Source organism: Numenius arquata, chromosome Z (genome assembly GCF_964106895.1).
Source record: "Numenius arquata chromosome Z, bNumArq3.hap1.1, whole genome shotgun sequence".
NCBI lineage: Eukaryota > Metazoa > Chordata > Aves > Charadriiformes > Scolopacidae > Numenius > Numenius arquata.
Window position 1 is genome coordinate 56,837,172 of NC_133616.1, and position 17,035 is coordinate 56,854,206.

Here is a 17,035-nt window from a genome sequence, read left to right on the forward strand (position 1 = left end):
AAATCTGGAAAGTGCTAAGTTTCTTTTTTAACCAATATTTACGATCTGCCAAAAATATAGTAGAATGAAAGTATAGATTACAACCAAAATATTCCAGCAGCTATAATGTGCATATTCTTAATCGCAACAATGAACATAACATGAGTACTATGTAGGCCAAGTTTATATCACCAGTATGCTCTAGCAGGAAAGAGAACTTGTGCTTTTCACACAGATAAGAAAAGGATCAAATTCTTTCTTTCTTTTTTTTTTCACTTTATCTAAGATAACTTGTTATGCTAACATAGATTCATGCCACATAAATAAGCAAATAGCGGTTTTAAAAATTATGTTGATAATAATTCTGTATTTGTTAAGTGGCCTTTTACCAATTAAGTATTTTTTTCCATCAATTGCTACTACAGAAAAGCCATGTGCCTTATTCTGTTCACCGGCTGGAAAGGATCAACCCATTCTTCTAACAGAAAAGGTGATGGATGGGACTTCTTGTGGCCAGCATGGGTTAGATATCTGTGCAGATGGTAGATGCCAGGTATGATTTGCTTGTTTCAAACCTGGATACACAGGCACACCCATGCAAGCGCATGTATTTGTTACGCATACGTGTTATTTCTCTGATAGCATGTTGCAATATGCGTTACCAAGACCGAATGTCTTTTTTTTCTGTATCGTATTAAAATATTTTAAACAAATTTCACTCAGTTCAACGCAGTATGGGAAGTAGCTGAAGGGTTAGCCTGAGGCGTGTGTCTCTGTGATGATAAGGATGCTTATAACAAACTGCTGCAGAGTGGAAAATGAGTATAACTGATTTAATCTTCTAAGGGAAGCTCCAGCTTGCCACAGGTTGGGAAATTTTGCCACAGGGTATATGTATGTATGTCTAATTCTGCTCTTTTCAACATTACAAAAGTTTACATCTAAATAAACCATGAGCAAAGAAGCAGAATAACAGAAAATTAAAGCTGAGTGCCTACTCTATTCACGATCCTCAGGATTCCTGTTGTTCATAGAAGTTCTTTTGTCGCTTTTATAGTGCCTTATATGGAAACTCTTCTATGTAAAAATCCCACAAGGCTGGGTTTTTCCTTTGTCCACTTCTCATTGTACACAGTGAATTCAGTAGGAAACCCAACATTAACATATAAGTGCATGTATACATGCATACAAATGCAAATATGTACATACAGTTGTCCTTTCTTGAGTGACTGAGTGCGTGCAACAAGAATACTCTTAAATACTTTGCTAAATTGAGGCTTTTATTCACCGTGTAACAATTACAGGCTTGATGACAATGATGATATATAGTGCATTTTTCCTGCAAATTTGTAATTTGTTTTATCATTCACTTTTGACAACTGACTAATAAAGACCAAAAAAAGCCTTAAATTAAACCCACCTAACTAAGGCTGAGTTGGCTTCTTGGCGTATCAAGGGTCAGAGAGATAGGTGCTAATCAGATTTGAAAGTCTTAATTTGTGAGGTCTTCCACATTTTATTCTGTCTTCTTAGACAACCCACTAGGAAGAAATTTGGGGACTACAGCTGTAAAGTTAGGTATTTATATCTTGTAGAAGTGCCATTTTGGATACACAGCTCTTCGAATGCTTACACTGTAATCAGCATTTTGAAATCTGTATTGCTATTTTAGGTAGAAGAACTCTAATAAAAATTCTGTACATAAAGTGACGTAACAATATTAATGGGCTTGGAAATGAGTGGCTCCTTGATAGACCGTGATTTCTGTTCTCAAAGGAGTCCTTTATTTTCTCTTAAACCTTGCTTTTTGTCTTCATTATTTGTCAAACATACTTGAAGTTTAATTGGTTTTATCCGATGCATTTATACAGGGCACAAGTTTACCCTGTGTTAACTTGGCTAGACTTCAAAAGGCTTTTATTTCATATCAGGCCAGCATATGATATTACCTGTATTTCTGTTGTCAAGCTACCACTGATAGAAATGTGTCTAAAGACAGAAATGCACTTTATGTTTGCATATTCCAGACACGTTCCGCTCCTATTCAGAATAGGACATTAGGTCAATATTAGGCAGGACTTTACCATTGTGGGTGTGGAAAAGAACCTCCCCTGTTGGGAGCAGAAAGCAGTAGAGCTGAGCAGGAGGGCCAGTGGGGTGAGTGTTACAGAAGGACTCAGAAGTGCCAGAGGTCCCGGGGGGAGGTGGGAACGTCTTTGTGTCCCTCTAGGAAAGCAGCTGCTAGAGTTAGCCGACCCTACAGGAAAAGGGAATGCAACGGTTTACATAAAGTCATGGAAAAAATTATTATGGAAGGGATCTCTGCACATGAACTAGTGCAACCCTCATTCTGAGCAGGGCGAGATTGTGTTGGTTTGGGCATCTTGCAAAAGAGCGAGATGCCCACTACTACAGACAGCTTTACGAAAAACATGGCCTGTGTCTCAATGGCTTTATTTTCTTCTCCCACAGAAATTTGGCTGTGATGGCATATTAGGATCTCTGGCTCGTGAAGATCATTGTGGTGTATGCAATGGTAATGGAAAGTCATGCAAAGTTATTAAAGGTGATTTTAACCATACCAGAGGAGCAGGTAAGTCTGTTTGTCTCAAATACTCAGGAAACCAGCAGCTGTTTGATTACTTTGAGCACTGGGAACTGTAAAAAGCTATACTTGTTAAAATTATGCCGTTCCTCACAAGAACTTCAGATCTACTTTTTTAAAGATATTAAGACATTTAAGATAAAAATGCGTGACTATTTTTAAATTTAATTGTTGCAAAATTATTGCAAATTGTTTCAACTGTAAAATTAATGAATAACCTAATTCATCTTCCATTAAGATACACATTATTTCATAGAAGAGCCTGATTTTTAAAAAACCTATGAAATAAAATTTAGTAAATAAATGAACTGTAAATTCTTATAATGTTTAGATTGCTTTATTCTTCTTCAAAATAAATATCCAAATTACGATGTGTTACCTAAAGTAATATCATTAATCCAAACCAGGCAATGGGAGAACATAAAGCTGAGTGTGTGAAGAAGCCTTTATATCTTTTCATTATTCATTGTTTTATAGTAATAATAACATAACATAAAAAGCAAATAGATGTTCTCATGCAGAATGAACATGAGATTTTCAAACAGTCTTGTGATCTGTTCTTTGAATGAGAATAATTGACTGGCTCCAGTACAATAGTGTTGACAGAGCAGAGGATTGAAATGCTAATAATGTGCGCCATGTGCCATGTATACCTTCTCTCCAAGAAAAGTCTTTTCTTTGAAACAGCATTTAGCCATTTGTTTGCCATTACACTTTCAGTTTCTTGAGTAGAAAATGTGCAGAATTTCAAGACAGTAAGTAAATCACATCAAAAAATACTGTAATTAGAAGCAGACAGTGTATCTTTGAAAAATCAAGGACTTCAATGCATTATAGACTGAAGGATAGTACTTTTAAAAAAAAAAGTTAGGCATAGTCTTCAAATGTTCGAGTCTGGCCCTCTCTTAAGCTGAAGGTAATGCAGAACAGGGATCCCAAACAACAGATGAGTCTGGAGGACTAGAAGATCAAAAACTACAGAGAAGGTGGCTGCTAATAGAAATTAGAATGTGTCAGCTCTCTTTTATAGCTAATGTGAATATCCACACACTTTCAAGTTTATTCAGGGTTCTGTGTCAATCCACAATATTGTGGTGCTTCCCTCTAAACTTCATGAGTTATTCTCCTTCTCAAGAAACTGGACTGTTAGCAATACTTAGAAAGAATTATTAGCGCTTAAGGAAATTAAAGATAAATAATGCTGCTTTGTAGCAATTAAATTTTCATGTTTCAAGATATATTGAAAAGGTTTGCAAATGCTCAGTATTTTGTTATAGAACATCACATAGCTACAAAGATTAAAAAATTGGATTATTGTCCACTTTTTGAAGTTCACCCATGTAATCTAAAATAATGTTTATTTATAACGTTCCTGCTTGCACAGTGTTTTCCACCTGCGTTGTCTTTTCACCCCTTTTTACTTAAAGCAAATTGCTTATAGCATGTCTTGGTCCCGCACTTCAAGGAAGCAAGTGTAATGTGAAGCAAATAACTAATAAGTAGACTTCAAAACTAAAGCCATTCATAACAGGTTTTGAATGTGTTAAAGCAAGAAGAGGGAGATGAAGCCCAAAATATTTAAAACAAAAACCCAAACAGTAGGAGGATGTTTGGGTTTTAGTGACATATCATTTGACTCTGCATGCTAAGTGAAGCTGGAATCCGTTTGTGGTTGTCTGGTGGTGATGATGACACTAAAGTACTTGGGCAGAAACAGATTCATCTGCTCCAGCCCCAACCTGCCCAGCCTCACTAGTTCTTGTTATGTTTTACTTTGCTATATTCTTTTAGTTGTATATCATTGTATGTGTAGTACATAATGTACAGTTTCATAGCTTGTTTCAACATTTTGCATGAACCCTCAAACCACTGCTATATAAATTATAACTTGTTACATTTAAGAAGTGTAATAGGGGAGACAAAATGAAAAAAACATACAAGATGTACTTTTCTGTGCTTTTGTATTTAACTCGGGATATCTCTTCTCATGTCTAGGTTATGTGGAAGCTTTAGTGATACCTGCAGGAGCGAGGAGAATCAAAGTTGTGGAAGAAAAACCAGCTCACAGTTATTTAGGTAAATGTCATATGTTTTAGTGTTCATGTCCTGTTTTGGTCAGCACTGTAGAGCTCTAGCTAAACATGCTTTTGTGAATAATCAAAACTCTGAGTCGAAAAAAACTCTGTGAAAAATACTTCTAAAGAAATTTTGTAGAAATAACAAAATAAAAGAACAGTTATAGCATCATTCTTCATATAGGTTTTATGTTGAACTTTTGTCTCATCTCATTTTGCTTACAGTATGTTTCAAATAATGTATTTATATTATGTGAGAAAAATTCTGCGTACCTTATCCTCAACATTTTCAATTTTTCATATGGAAAGTGCTAAAGAAAATACTTCACATTAAAAGTAATGAAAAGGGTTTTATCCTGAAACATGGAGTAATTTATGCTCAGACAACAAAAAGCCCACACTGACCAACATATAGCAAATCATCAGCAAACTCAAAGTTCTAAAATTAGACTTAGAAAGCAGAAAAGTGTTTCTTCACATTATTTTGGATTGTCTGAAAGTTTTAACGAACAAATTTAATAACAATGAATTATTTTTTATTATTTTTTCCATTTCTATGAAATCGTCTTTCATAGAAAAAATAATATTTTCTCTTTTAATGAGTTTTAAAGCTGTTGTGTAGGAGAGTATAATTTGTTACTATTATTATTATGGGGTTTAAGTGAATATATGAAATACTATAATTGGTGCTGTTCTGTGCACTGCTTAAGTTTAAATTGAGAGAGACTTACTATGAGAAATAGGACAATGAAATGAGAAATCCGCTGGTTTGATCACTGTTCTTAGTTCTGCTCGTAAGTAATGTCTACATTTAAAGAAACTTTTTACCTGAGTGTTTTCAGAGAAGGTTGAAGATGGTGAATCTTAATTATGACATCTTAAGTTATCAATGGGTTATTCTTGGTTTATCATGCGGTCTGCACCTGCCCTGTTAAGTTACCACATGAGATTTAAATATCTGAATTATTTCATTGTTCCCCAATGGACTATAGAGATGGATATGTAAGTGTGCTAAACCTATAACTGAAGTGTCATTGACATATTTTCTAAATTTTCCAAGGTTTTTTTTTTTGCTCTCTGTCTACTGTGTTAACATACGTGGACAATAAAAATGCTGTGATTTTTTTTATTTTTTAAATCATGCAAAAATAAATAAATGTTGGAATTGTATTTAGGGAAATTCCTTTTTCATGGGTTGCAAACTGTTTCTTCTCTTATTGTCCCGGTTTGAAGTAAAACCGAACCAATTTTCTGTTCTGTAACTTTACATCCTAGCCAGGCCTCCTCTAACTCTCTGAAATTAACGGCATATTGTGGAGAAAACTGCTTGTTCTGAGAATGATAAGCCCAATGTTTGTGCTCCATGCCAAGGAATGGTATGCAGGGAGGCCCTTGCTTATACTTATTGCTATAACAACCAAGGTCAGCCAATTTCGTTATTTGCCCCCTTAGAGGGTCGGAAACGGAAAAAACGTAGAGGGGTCACATCGGTGGGGAGGAGTGGACAGGAGAGGTGACCCAAACCTGACCAACTGGGGTATTCCATCCCATCTGCCCCATGCTCAGTATAAAAGCTGAGGGATCAAAGGGTCAACCCCCTTCCTGCGATGGCCGACGTCCAGAGAGGACTCTGTCTGTTCATCTGCCTTTGATCCCGATTCGTGTGTTCCTGACTCCAGAGCTGGAATCCAGTTCCCATTCGTCAATGAGTCCAGTCTGGGACTTCCCCAGTGCCTGCCGGTGATGTGACTGTCATCCTGGGAGCTTTATATGGCTTTGTATATATTGTATCTATTTCATTATTTTCTTCTTTATTTTTATTTTAATATTAATTCTTCATTAAAGTAGTTTAGTTCATTCTAAACTTCTGAATCTCCTTATCTCTTTCTCCTCCTCTCTCCTCTTTTGGGGCGGGGGGGGGAAAAGGGGGGGGAAGGGCCATCTGTCAGTCCGGTTTTGGTAAAGTCGGCTGAAACCATGACACTTATCTTACAACAGGCAGAAAGAATGCTTTTTATTCCCATGAAATAGTGTCAGTCATGGTGCTTATTTTTGAAAGGTGTTAATTGTCACATAATCAGCTCTTAATTGCTTGTCGTTTTAACTTTACTTTGCTTAATGTCACTAATGTCCATCTGCATGAGGATCAGCCAGTATTTTATTGCAATATTTTTTGTTAAACCTTTATGGGGAAGCAAGGACAGGTCTTCCACATTATTTTGAATTAAAATCTGTGTTGCTGCACCTTTTTTTTTTTTCACTAGCTGAAGATACTTAAAAGTTCTTCACATATAGGAGATATATTCTGAAAGCATAAAACTCTGAATTGAAAAGGAGTAACATTTTGAATAGGAACCTTTTCAAATAGAAGTAACATGAAGTCTTGGGGAGACGGCATATATCTTTCACCTTAGAAACAATGTGATTAAAAATGTGAAATGTAGCACAGATTAAATTATCTCACGTTTCTGATTTGTTTTCTATCTTTACGGTTCTGTATACTAATTTTATGTTGTATAGTACTTTGCTCTCTGCATTTCTGTACTGGAAATGAGTCAATACAGGCCAACACTATTTCTATTTTGCTAATTATCATATATACATTTTAGGATTAGGTTTTTTAAATATTACATTTCTAATTATACAATTAATAATTGTACAATTAGAGATGCAGCTGTAAAAACAATTTAATCCAGTGTATACTAAGAACTGTTGCTTACAAAGTAGAAGCTAATTTAGACTGGGGGAAGATTTAGTCCTCCCTATTCAGCACAGATAAAATACAGAGGCAGTCAAAGTGAAATACCCTTCTCTGGATTTACTTTGTGGTCAGAAAACAGCGTCACTATAATCTGGAAGCTGCGATGATGTTGCTGATGTAATTACTAAAACTACAGCCCACAACAGTAGCATCACTGAGTGATTGTGCTGTTGAAACAAATCTTCAGAGGAGTTCTTCCTGAACACCTCAGATATCCTCTTTATCTGAGGTATATCAACATACACCACAGTAACAGGAGCTCTGGCATTTTAGGAGAAAAGACAAGCTATAACTTTCAACTGCATTTACTGAATTGATCAGTCTGTTAAGGTCTGTCCTGTCTCTTCTACCCTGTGCAGAGGTAGAAGCAGCGATGGAGCCAATCATCAGATACTCCTTCTTACTGAAGTAGTATGAGAAAATGCATGAGACTGTGGTTCTTCTTTCATCATCAGAGTATTCAGGAATAGGAATTATTTGTAGCAGTATAGACAGGGGCAGGGGGGAAAGGGGGTGTGGTTGAGGAGGTAAGGGGGGTGGCGTGGAAGTGTTTCTTTAATTTTAGAATGTTTCCTAAAATATATACTATATACTTAATTAATTTTTGAATTAGAATTCATTATTTTAAGAAATAATTTTGAGATTTATTTTTAAAGAATAAACTAGCAGTGATAACCCTGTCTGAAACCATTGTTGACATGAGGCTTGGTTCATTGTCCATTACTTTAAAAAAAACTTTTGTAAGAACAGCTATACAAGACTTGTTTTAAGCATTATCTAGATTCCTGTAGTCTAAGACAATGCCTTTTCTGTTGCTAAATTTTCATTTATATTTGGCAGGTGTTAAAAGTTTTTTCAAAATAATTTCTTAATGTAGGATACAAAAAGGAAGATTACAGAATTTTTATATAAGAGATACACTAAACTTTCAGATTAGAGATTTTATTCCTGTGACACTTGTATAAAGGCATGACAGGTCCAGGCCCCATAATGAATTAATATGATTAGTTAATGTTATACAACTATATAAATGATGTGCAATCTAAAACCAGAATTTTTTCTGTGTTAATTGGAAATGAGGGAAGTTATTTGTTTCCAGCTGAGCTAGAAGCGGATAAGCTGCATCATTATTCTCACATATGTGACAAGGCTTCTTGAGGGAAGCAATTGGACCGCAGTTTAACACTGCATGCCATTGTAATTGCTGATTCTGTTATAGGTATCATGTCCACAGGTATGCTGTGTTCTTGTCTGATTTCCTTTATGAAGTGTGTTTCCTAGGGATCACATTTTGGTGGAGGAGGGTGTGGGAAAGCAGATGGAGTCTGAAAAATAATACAAAAGTTTGAATCTCTTATTTCTGACAATGCTAATAGTTATAAAATACCTTGGACCAAATCCTTAGACTGTGTAATTTCTAATTGCAAGGGAAGTTGAGGATCTGGGACCGTAGCAGAGACCAGAGTCCACTGAGACTAAATACATTTTTGTTTCCTATATAGAGGGTCGTAGAAGATGGTTAATAAGTAACATCTTTTGAAATCATTTTGCATCGAGATGAAACAAATGCCCTCTGTATGAAAAAATGAATTGACCTCACAGAACTGTCTTTGAAAAGCAGCTGTGAACAGATTAAGAGCTTATGGGTAAAAATCAGGGGGCAACCCAACAAAGGAAACTCGTGACTGGTGTTTACTAAGGCTGCCCAACCAAGGGGAGCCCATTGGCGAAGCTTTCTTATTTCAACTACAGGAAGCATCACACTTAGAGGCTCTGACCCTGCCTGGGGACTTCAATAACCTGACATCTGCTGGAAAAACAGCACAGCAAGCTGTAAGCAGTCCAGGAGACTTTTGGAGTGCATCAAGGATGATTTCTTAATTCAGGTGGTAGACAGCCCACTCAGAGGAACAGTGTTACTGGACCTTATTGATGGCTTACCAATACAGATGAACTATTTAGATAAGTCAAGATTGGTGGCAGCCTGGGCTGCAGTGATCATGCCCTGGTAGAACTCACAATCTTGAGGAATATGGACCAGGTGAAGACTACAGCCAGGAGTCTGAATTTTTGGACAGCAAACTTTCAGTTGTTTTAAGGAATTAGTGGATGAGACCCCCTGGAAAACTGCCATCAGGGATAAAGGAGCAGAACAGAGCTGGAAGCTCTTTAAGGACATTTTTTCCTAGATTGCGAGAGCTCTCAATTCCCACATGTAAGAAATCAGGCAAGGAAGGCAGGAGGCCAGCATAGCTGAGTAAGGACCTCCTGGTCAAACTGAAGTGTAAGAAGGAAATGCATAGGCAGTGTAACCAGAGACATGTATCATGGGGAGAATACAGGGACGCTGCTCAGGTGTGTACGGATGGGGCCAGGAAAGCTGGGGCACAGTTGGAGCTGAGTTTGGAAAGGAATGCAAGGAGTAAGAAGGGATTCTACTGATATGTTAGTCAGAAAAAGAAAATTAAAAAAAATGTACACACACACACAAACACACACCCTGATAAACAAGACAGGAGAGCTAATGACAATGAACATGGAGAAGGCTGAGGTAATGCACAATTTTTTGCCTCAGTTTCAACGGTAATCACTCTTTTCACATCTCTCAAGTCCCTGAACATCAGGCGGCATGAAGTACCTCCCATCATAGATGAGGTTTGCGACCACCTGAACATAATCAGGTCTATGGGACCCAATAGGATGCATCCCAGGGTCCTGAGCAAAATTGCTGATGTAGCTGCCAAGCCACTCTCAAGCATATTTGAAAAGTTATGGCAGTCAGGTTAAGTACCCAGTGACTGGAGAAAAGGGAATATTGAACCATTTTTAAAAAGAGTAATAAGAAGGACCCTGGGAACTACCGACCAGTCAGCCTCACCTCAGTTGACATTTTCAAAAAGTTACTAAAATCTCAAGTCTTAATGTTCTTAAAATGGCTTGAAGGGAGCACATGATAACCTGAATAGAAGTGAAACAATGACTTCTTTGACAAAAGATACCAGTGAAGTTACTGTCATTTAGAAATGAATTTCAGATTTTTTTTTTATTTGTCAATTTTCTTGAGGAAAATAAGGGTCAGTCAAAATGACATTGTTTTGGTACTGTTCTGGAGAGTATGACTAAATTTTGCCTAGCACAAAAGGCAAGATTCGCAATTCACAAAGATACCAACTTTCCTCTTATTTTGATACTAATGCCTTTTTTCATAGCCTCTACATAAAGTGTGGCAATTTCAATTTAAGGAAAAGTTTCAAAGCTTATATAGTGGTGTAGTATTTTACAGTTTTCCATAGAAAACAATAACAGGATTAGTAGACACAGATGTACCAAGTGGAGGACCAAGACCTGGGTGCTGTTGCTCATCAATAAGCACCTGCAGATGCAGTAGCTGAACTGTGAAATGTTGCATCTCTGTGGTTGTGTAGCCTCTCGCAGTTCATTAAAATTGGAAGAGTGTATGTCCCTAGGGCAGTAATTAAAAAATACATTGCACTTATCACTGTTACTTAATTGTTGTTGTGATGATGGCTACTACTGAAATTTTGGTCTTTTTAACAGTTACAGTAGGTTTTCCCAGTCTGAGTTTTCTTTGTTTGTCTTTTTAGTTGTAGATGTATTGCTCGACTTGTATTGCCTGAGAGAGGATACACCTACATGCTGAACTTCTTCCTGTATTGCATTAGTTGGTACAGGAAATCCTCCTTTATTGAAAGCTAAGCAGAGTGGGAGTACATGTGTGGTGTGGGATAAAACTCAATGAACTTGCTTACATATGGGGTGTGACAGAGTCAAGAATAGAAGCTGGACTGCCTGAATCCAAGCCTAAATTTTAGGCCTGAGGAGACACTTTCCTACTTCGTCTTACCCATGTGGCTCAAGTGAGGAATCTGACAGCAGAAAATGCAAGCTCTGGCATATTTCTCTATTCTGGTGCTGGGATTCCGGTCCTCTGCATGTGGCACAGATGTCCATTGGCACAGATGTCCATTTTAAAGACAAGACAAAATGATGCAAGGTTTGCTACTCTCCAGGGAGAGGATGCTGCTCCATCTGAGCAGCATGACCCAACTGGACCTCGGTGCTTTCAAGTACATTTGTTTTGTTTCTCCACTGGGAAGAGAATTGGCCCCTACAGTTTAAAAACTAAATAGAACTTAATTACCATTAATAATAGAATGTTTAAACCTGAAATATCAATTTTTAAATCTTGAAAAATCACTGGTTATTTTTAGTACAGGGCTGTTCTACAGCATTAATGGATTTTATGGTCTTAACATTTATTACACAGTGCTGGAGTGGTACACATCAGTGGTGTCTTACGCAATTGTATTTCTGCCAGTCCATAGACCTGTTGCCATTGTTTCCCATAGAAACAAAACATAACAGTATAAATATGAATAGGAGAGAAGATGATTACAGGAGTGACTCACATTAACTTATGACTTTAAAAAAAAATTTTTGGACAAGGCTTAAACTTTTGAGGTTCTCTTACAACAGTCTGATGCCAAGCGTGCAATTTCAATGAAGAGGAATGTGTAAAACCTCTTGTTCTGAAGGTGACTTCAAGTATATTCTACTTCACATTATTATTTCAGAACTGATCTGAATAAAATAAAATAAAATAAAGGAAAATTACAAGTCCTTCACAGAAGAGTCTTTTCAGTTTACTATAGAAACTAATGTAAAATCATTTCAGCCAAAAGAATAAGCTTTTCCTATTTGTTAGAAGCATCAAATTATGTGATCAAAGTGTATAAAATAACTGTTTAGGTAGGATGACAGTAGTAGTGTCACATTCCAAGGTGGAGAAAAAGGCAAATGTACTTATTAAATGGGGAAGAATAATCAACTAGAATTTTTTTGAAGTTTTAGCCTAATTCCACAAATCTTGAAGAGTGTCTTGTGAAAATTTTGTTTCCCGTGCCTTTATGGATTATAGAAATGACCATCCTGGGAATACAGAATGGTTGTCTTTGCCTTAAATTAATTCAGTGATCGAATTATGAATTATGCTGGAGACTGTCAGTCTCTTTAGGCATTAAAACACTGATGTTAACTTGAAGTAATGTTAAACACACATGGTTTAGCCAAGCATTCCTTCCAGAAAGTGTTTCTGAAGCATGTTCCAATTTAAGTTCATGTATAGTAGGATCCATAAATATCTTTGCAAACAGAGTTAGGTGATTTCACCTACGTGTTAAATTATCCAAACAGGAAGTGAAGGAGGTCCAAATCACTACTGAACAGACACCTTTTATATTGGTCTTTTTTCATATATTTTGCAGCTCTTCGAGATGCTGGAAAACAATCAATCAATAGTGACTGGAAGATAGAGCATTCAGGAACATTCAATATTGCCGGGACCACTGTCCATTATGTTCGGAGAGGTCTCTGGGAGAAGATATCAGCCAAAGGTCCCACAACATCACCTTTACATTTACTGGTATGACAATATGGATTCATTTTTTTTACCTGAGTCCTATCATATAGCATGATAACTAATATTTTTTCCAGCCTCCTGAAGTTAATAAGATCTATGTAAAATATACCTGCTTTTACACATATATATATATATATTTATACACATACACCTGCTTATATATATTGATCTGTCAGCCTACTGCTAATAAAATGCATTTAAGTCAAAGAAAAATCTTTACGTCGTTGAGGCAAGGTGGAAGGTCTCAGGAGTATTTATGACATTCCTACAAATGTTATAAAAAGCTGATGTGCCGCTTAAGGAGAGAGATTCAAATTAATATCAGATGGTTTTTATCCTTTCTATATATGCTGACTATAGCACAGCATCACCATTTGAGGATTGCAGTCACCAAGTTCTCCATGAAGAGGTACAGTTTTGATGCATTTCAGTGTAGGGGAGGAAAAGCTGATAGCCACTGGAAAGAAAGAGGGAGACATGATGAGGAAGTACTTCACAATTCAAAATCCTTCAAATGCAAGAAATTGTCTGGTATACCTAAAATTTTTTTTAAATCTGATGCCTCTAAGAAAGACTTCCTCTATTAAAGACCACTGAAATCACAGGAAATAAGTGTCCCCCAGATTTCTGGTGAATTTTGTTTTCTTATTTCACATGGAGAGATTTTTGACCTTTGTGCTAAGTAAAGTAATGTTTCCAATTGTCTGGATTTGGATAGTGTCATTAATTCCTTCTACAAAATCTGTCAGGAGGTTTGAAAGGCTACAGGACATTAAGTCATTCTGTCATACTTTTCAAGACCGTCTCCTCACGGTTCAGAGTTTGTCTTCCACAGTGTCTGTGTACATAGGTAGGTTTTCCTTCTCTCTGTCTTGCAGGTGCTGCTTTTCCATGACCAGAGCTATGGTCTACACTATGAGTACACAATCCCACTGGATCCTCTTCCTGAGAATCGGAGCTCTAAAGTACCAGAGCCTCTTTTCATGTGGACTCATTCTGGGTGGGAGGACTGTGATGCTGTATGTGGAGGAGGTAAAATAAAAGAAAAATGCACAAACACACACACACACACATTAAAAATGTATATGTAGATACAATATGTATGTACATAGACAACACATACACAAGGGTGTATACAATATGCATATATATGTATATACACTCTGTGTGTGTGTATATATATCTCAATTGATACACAAGGTGTATTAATATTTAAGACTGGTGGTTGGTGTTGTATATTTAATAGTAATATCCTCGTTGCAGCTTGTATGATTCCATACAATGATGGACATACTTCAGTCTCATGCTTCCTGATTATATTAAAAGAATAGTCATAACTATAGGAAAAGATTCAAACTAAATAAAGTAAGTAGAAAAAGATGGTAGTGAAGGAACAGAATCTAGATTAACAAAGCAACTTCAGGACATGGTTTCCAAGAAGAAATACAAGTGCAAGAGCTAGAACAAGAATAGAAAGTTCATATGCATTCCACTCTGTATTTGGAACTATTGAAGATAAATGATCTGTAAAAGACATTTCAAACTACAGAAAAGCTGAACCCCAGTCTCAGATCAAATATGTACAGTTAGTAACATGATTTGAGCATGATCCAGAAACATATGGAACAAATATTACAACAGCAGATATTAGTATGCTGATGTGATATTTTCCCTATGTTTATGTTTATAAACCATAAAAAATGTAAATTTGGAAGAACAAAATACAGATATGAAAACAAATACTGGAACATGAACAGTATTGCTGTAAGAAAATCCTCTAAAACTGTTGTTTAGAAGATGGTTATTCAACTAGCTAATTACACAGAAAAAACAATTCAGAGGTTTTTTTAATGAGTGCAGTCTATAGACTGAGATCTGTTCATACCTTGTGCAGTTAGTCAGACTTAACACCGTGAATTTGAAATACTGATTTTTGAAACCTGTCTTTCCTGCTTACAACCTCAACAGTGATGGTTGCTCTGATAAGCAGTTCTGAAAACTGCTGTGCACCTTGTGATTGAATAAGAGGGCCTGGAAATGCTTTACTTTCTCATAACAGCAGCATAAGGAACACAGTGTTCTAGCTCCTTTAACTCTGTGAACAATCCTGGTGTCATGACAGATTGCTGTAGTTTCCATAAACATGCTTTTTGTGGTTTGGTAAGAAAGCTTCTTCCCTGAAGGTATTTTGTACGTGGTGCTAGTAGCATCCTCTGTTTCCTAGTAGTGCATTCTTATTCACTTGGAGTATTCATGCTTTTTACAGTTTCCTGAAGTATTTTTAGAATAATTTTAATGCTCCCACAATCTCTCATTATTGCCCCAAATATTTCTAAGGTTACCTATTATCTGGAGAAGTCTTAAAATGCAGTATGTCGGTAATTTATTCTACATTAATGCTTAAATAAATATTTAAGTGTTTTACTGTAACGTTTATTTATCATATTATTCTGTTGTAACTGGCCTTCATTTTTTGTTATTGTCTAAAATAGCTGAGTTAATACAAAGTTCCATAAAAGTTATTTTTACTGCAAATATTCTGAAATACAAGTGAAAGATTTTTCCTACTTTAGACAAAACCATTTTAACTGTTCTTTTAGTTCTTGGCTTAAATCTGAAGCAATAATGAAATTAAAACGCTGCAGCTTGTACCCTGTGTAAATATTTGTGTTTCAGTTTTTAACATCAATATTTTGCTGAATCTGATTAAAGAATATAACAATTATTGGTAGTTTTGCTTAAATGTTTAAAGTATATGTCAGGGTGAAACTATTGATGAAACCATGTGGTTTTGTGCATGTTTATATATGTAACTGGTCTGCGACCTCCTGTGCTGCAGAAAAGCTTTCTTTGTGTGCGAGAGAATATGGATACACAGATGTATATGTAAATGCAGAAAGAATAGTCAAACATTTCAAATGCTGTATATGATAGATTAGTTGCATGTGCTCTTATTTACACAAGCGCTGTGTAAAATGTCAGCTGTGGTCACACACGTAATGTGCATTTATAACTTAACTGCTCCATCCGCAGGCACGTTTCTTACTGCTGGGAAAGGTAGCATGCTTAAGTCTGCCATGCCCCTGCATGCACCCTGTTTGTTGGTAAACTTCCAGATACAAAGGGAGTGTTAAAACGTAAGCATAGGAACAAATGGTTATGAACCTGTTTTCTACTAATTGAAGTCTTTAATTCCGGGATTGCTAGTTTGCTAAAAACAGGCTCCCATCTAATTGCAAGTTACTGCTTAGCGTAGGTACCATGTTAAATTGATTTCTAATGCCTCCAGCTTCAGGAGACATCAGGCTCCAACCCACCCATGAGGACAAGGTTTCTGTATAGAACATGCACTCGGTCTCTGCAGGCAGGACCCAACTTCCTAAATGATTACCCTACAGATCAGGTCAATTTTGTGGCCTCTTTAGTTCACGGGGAATAGCGCAGGCTCCTTACTGCGCCTGCACGTGCCGATTCCCTTTAGCTGACTGCCAGCCATGCTTGCCCATATACTGCTAAACCAGGCAGAACTACTGAGCTTGAGCAAGACAGAGAAGCAGGACTTCTCATTCCTTTCCTTATTTTATATATTAATGAACAGCCATACTTTTCCATGTAATTTTTCTGCAAGCTTTTCCCAGCGCTGGGGCCTCAGTGGTTGAGAAAGAAACAATTATTCCAGTAAGACTAGGGGTTTGGCCTATGAGTAGTTACAGGAATAGAGCAACAAGAATCTGTTGACAGTGGTGTGCAAAGATTGGGTTAGAAAATCACAATGTTCTCTACAAACTTTAATATCTCTCTTAAGCTCCCTGCTAGCTTTGATTTTCCTTTACAGGTTTTACAGTTCTGTTAGCCAAACTGTACATGAAATTGCTGTGTCTGATAAAGATACCTTGTCCTTCCTTTTTTAATAAAGTTGTGTATTCTTGTTTTCCCCACATACCTGCTCTATTTTTTACTAGGTGAAAGAAAGACAACAGTCTCTTGCACAAAGATTATGAACAAGAATATCAGTCTTGTGGACAATAAGAAGTGCAAATATTTAACAAAACCTGAACCACAGATCCGCAAGTGCAATGAACGGCCATGCCAGACCAGGTAATAATGATTTGGTTAAATTAACTGTAATATCAGATGCAAAAATCCTGGGTGCTAAGAAAGATGACTGCCTCTGG

At 36.6% G+C, this 17,035-nt stretch overlaps 1 protein-coding gene across 1 annotated transcript in view; it reads left to right on the plus strand.

Moving 5' to 3' along the window:
* The window catches only part of ADAMTS19 (ADAM metallopeptidase with thrombospondin type 1 motif 19), a 146,615-nt gene that overhangs the window by 103,027 nt on the left and 26,553 nt on the right, over nucleotides 1–17,035 (plus strand). The window contains exons 14-19 of the mRNA XM_074166133.1: nucleotides 405–532; nucleotides 2,452–2,572; nucleotides 4,580–4,660; nucleotides 12,706–12,863; nucleotides 13,739–13,892; nucleotides 16,823–16,958. Of these exons, the coding sequence (XP_074022234.1) occupies nucleotides 405–532; nucleotides 2,452–2,572; nucleotides 4,580–4,660; nucleotides 12,706–12,863; nucleotides 13,739–13,892; nucleotides 16,823–16,958 (778 nt within the window). The remainder of the gene's footprint in view (nucleotides 1–404; nucleotides 533–2,451; nucleotides 2,573–4,579; nucleotides 4,661–12,705; nucleotides 12,864–13,738; nucleotides 13,893–16,822; nucleotides 16,959–17,035) is intronic.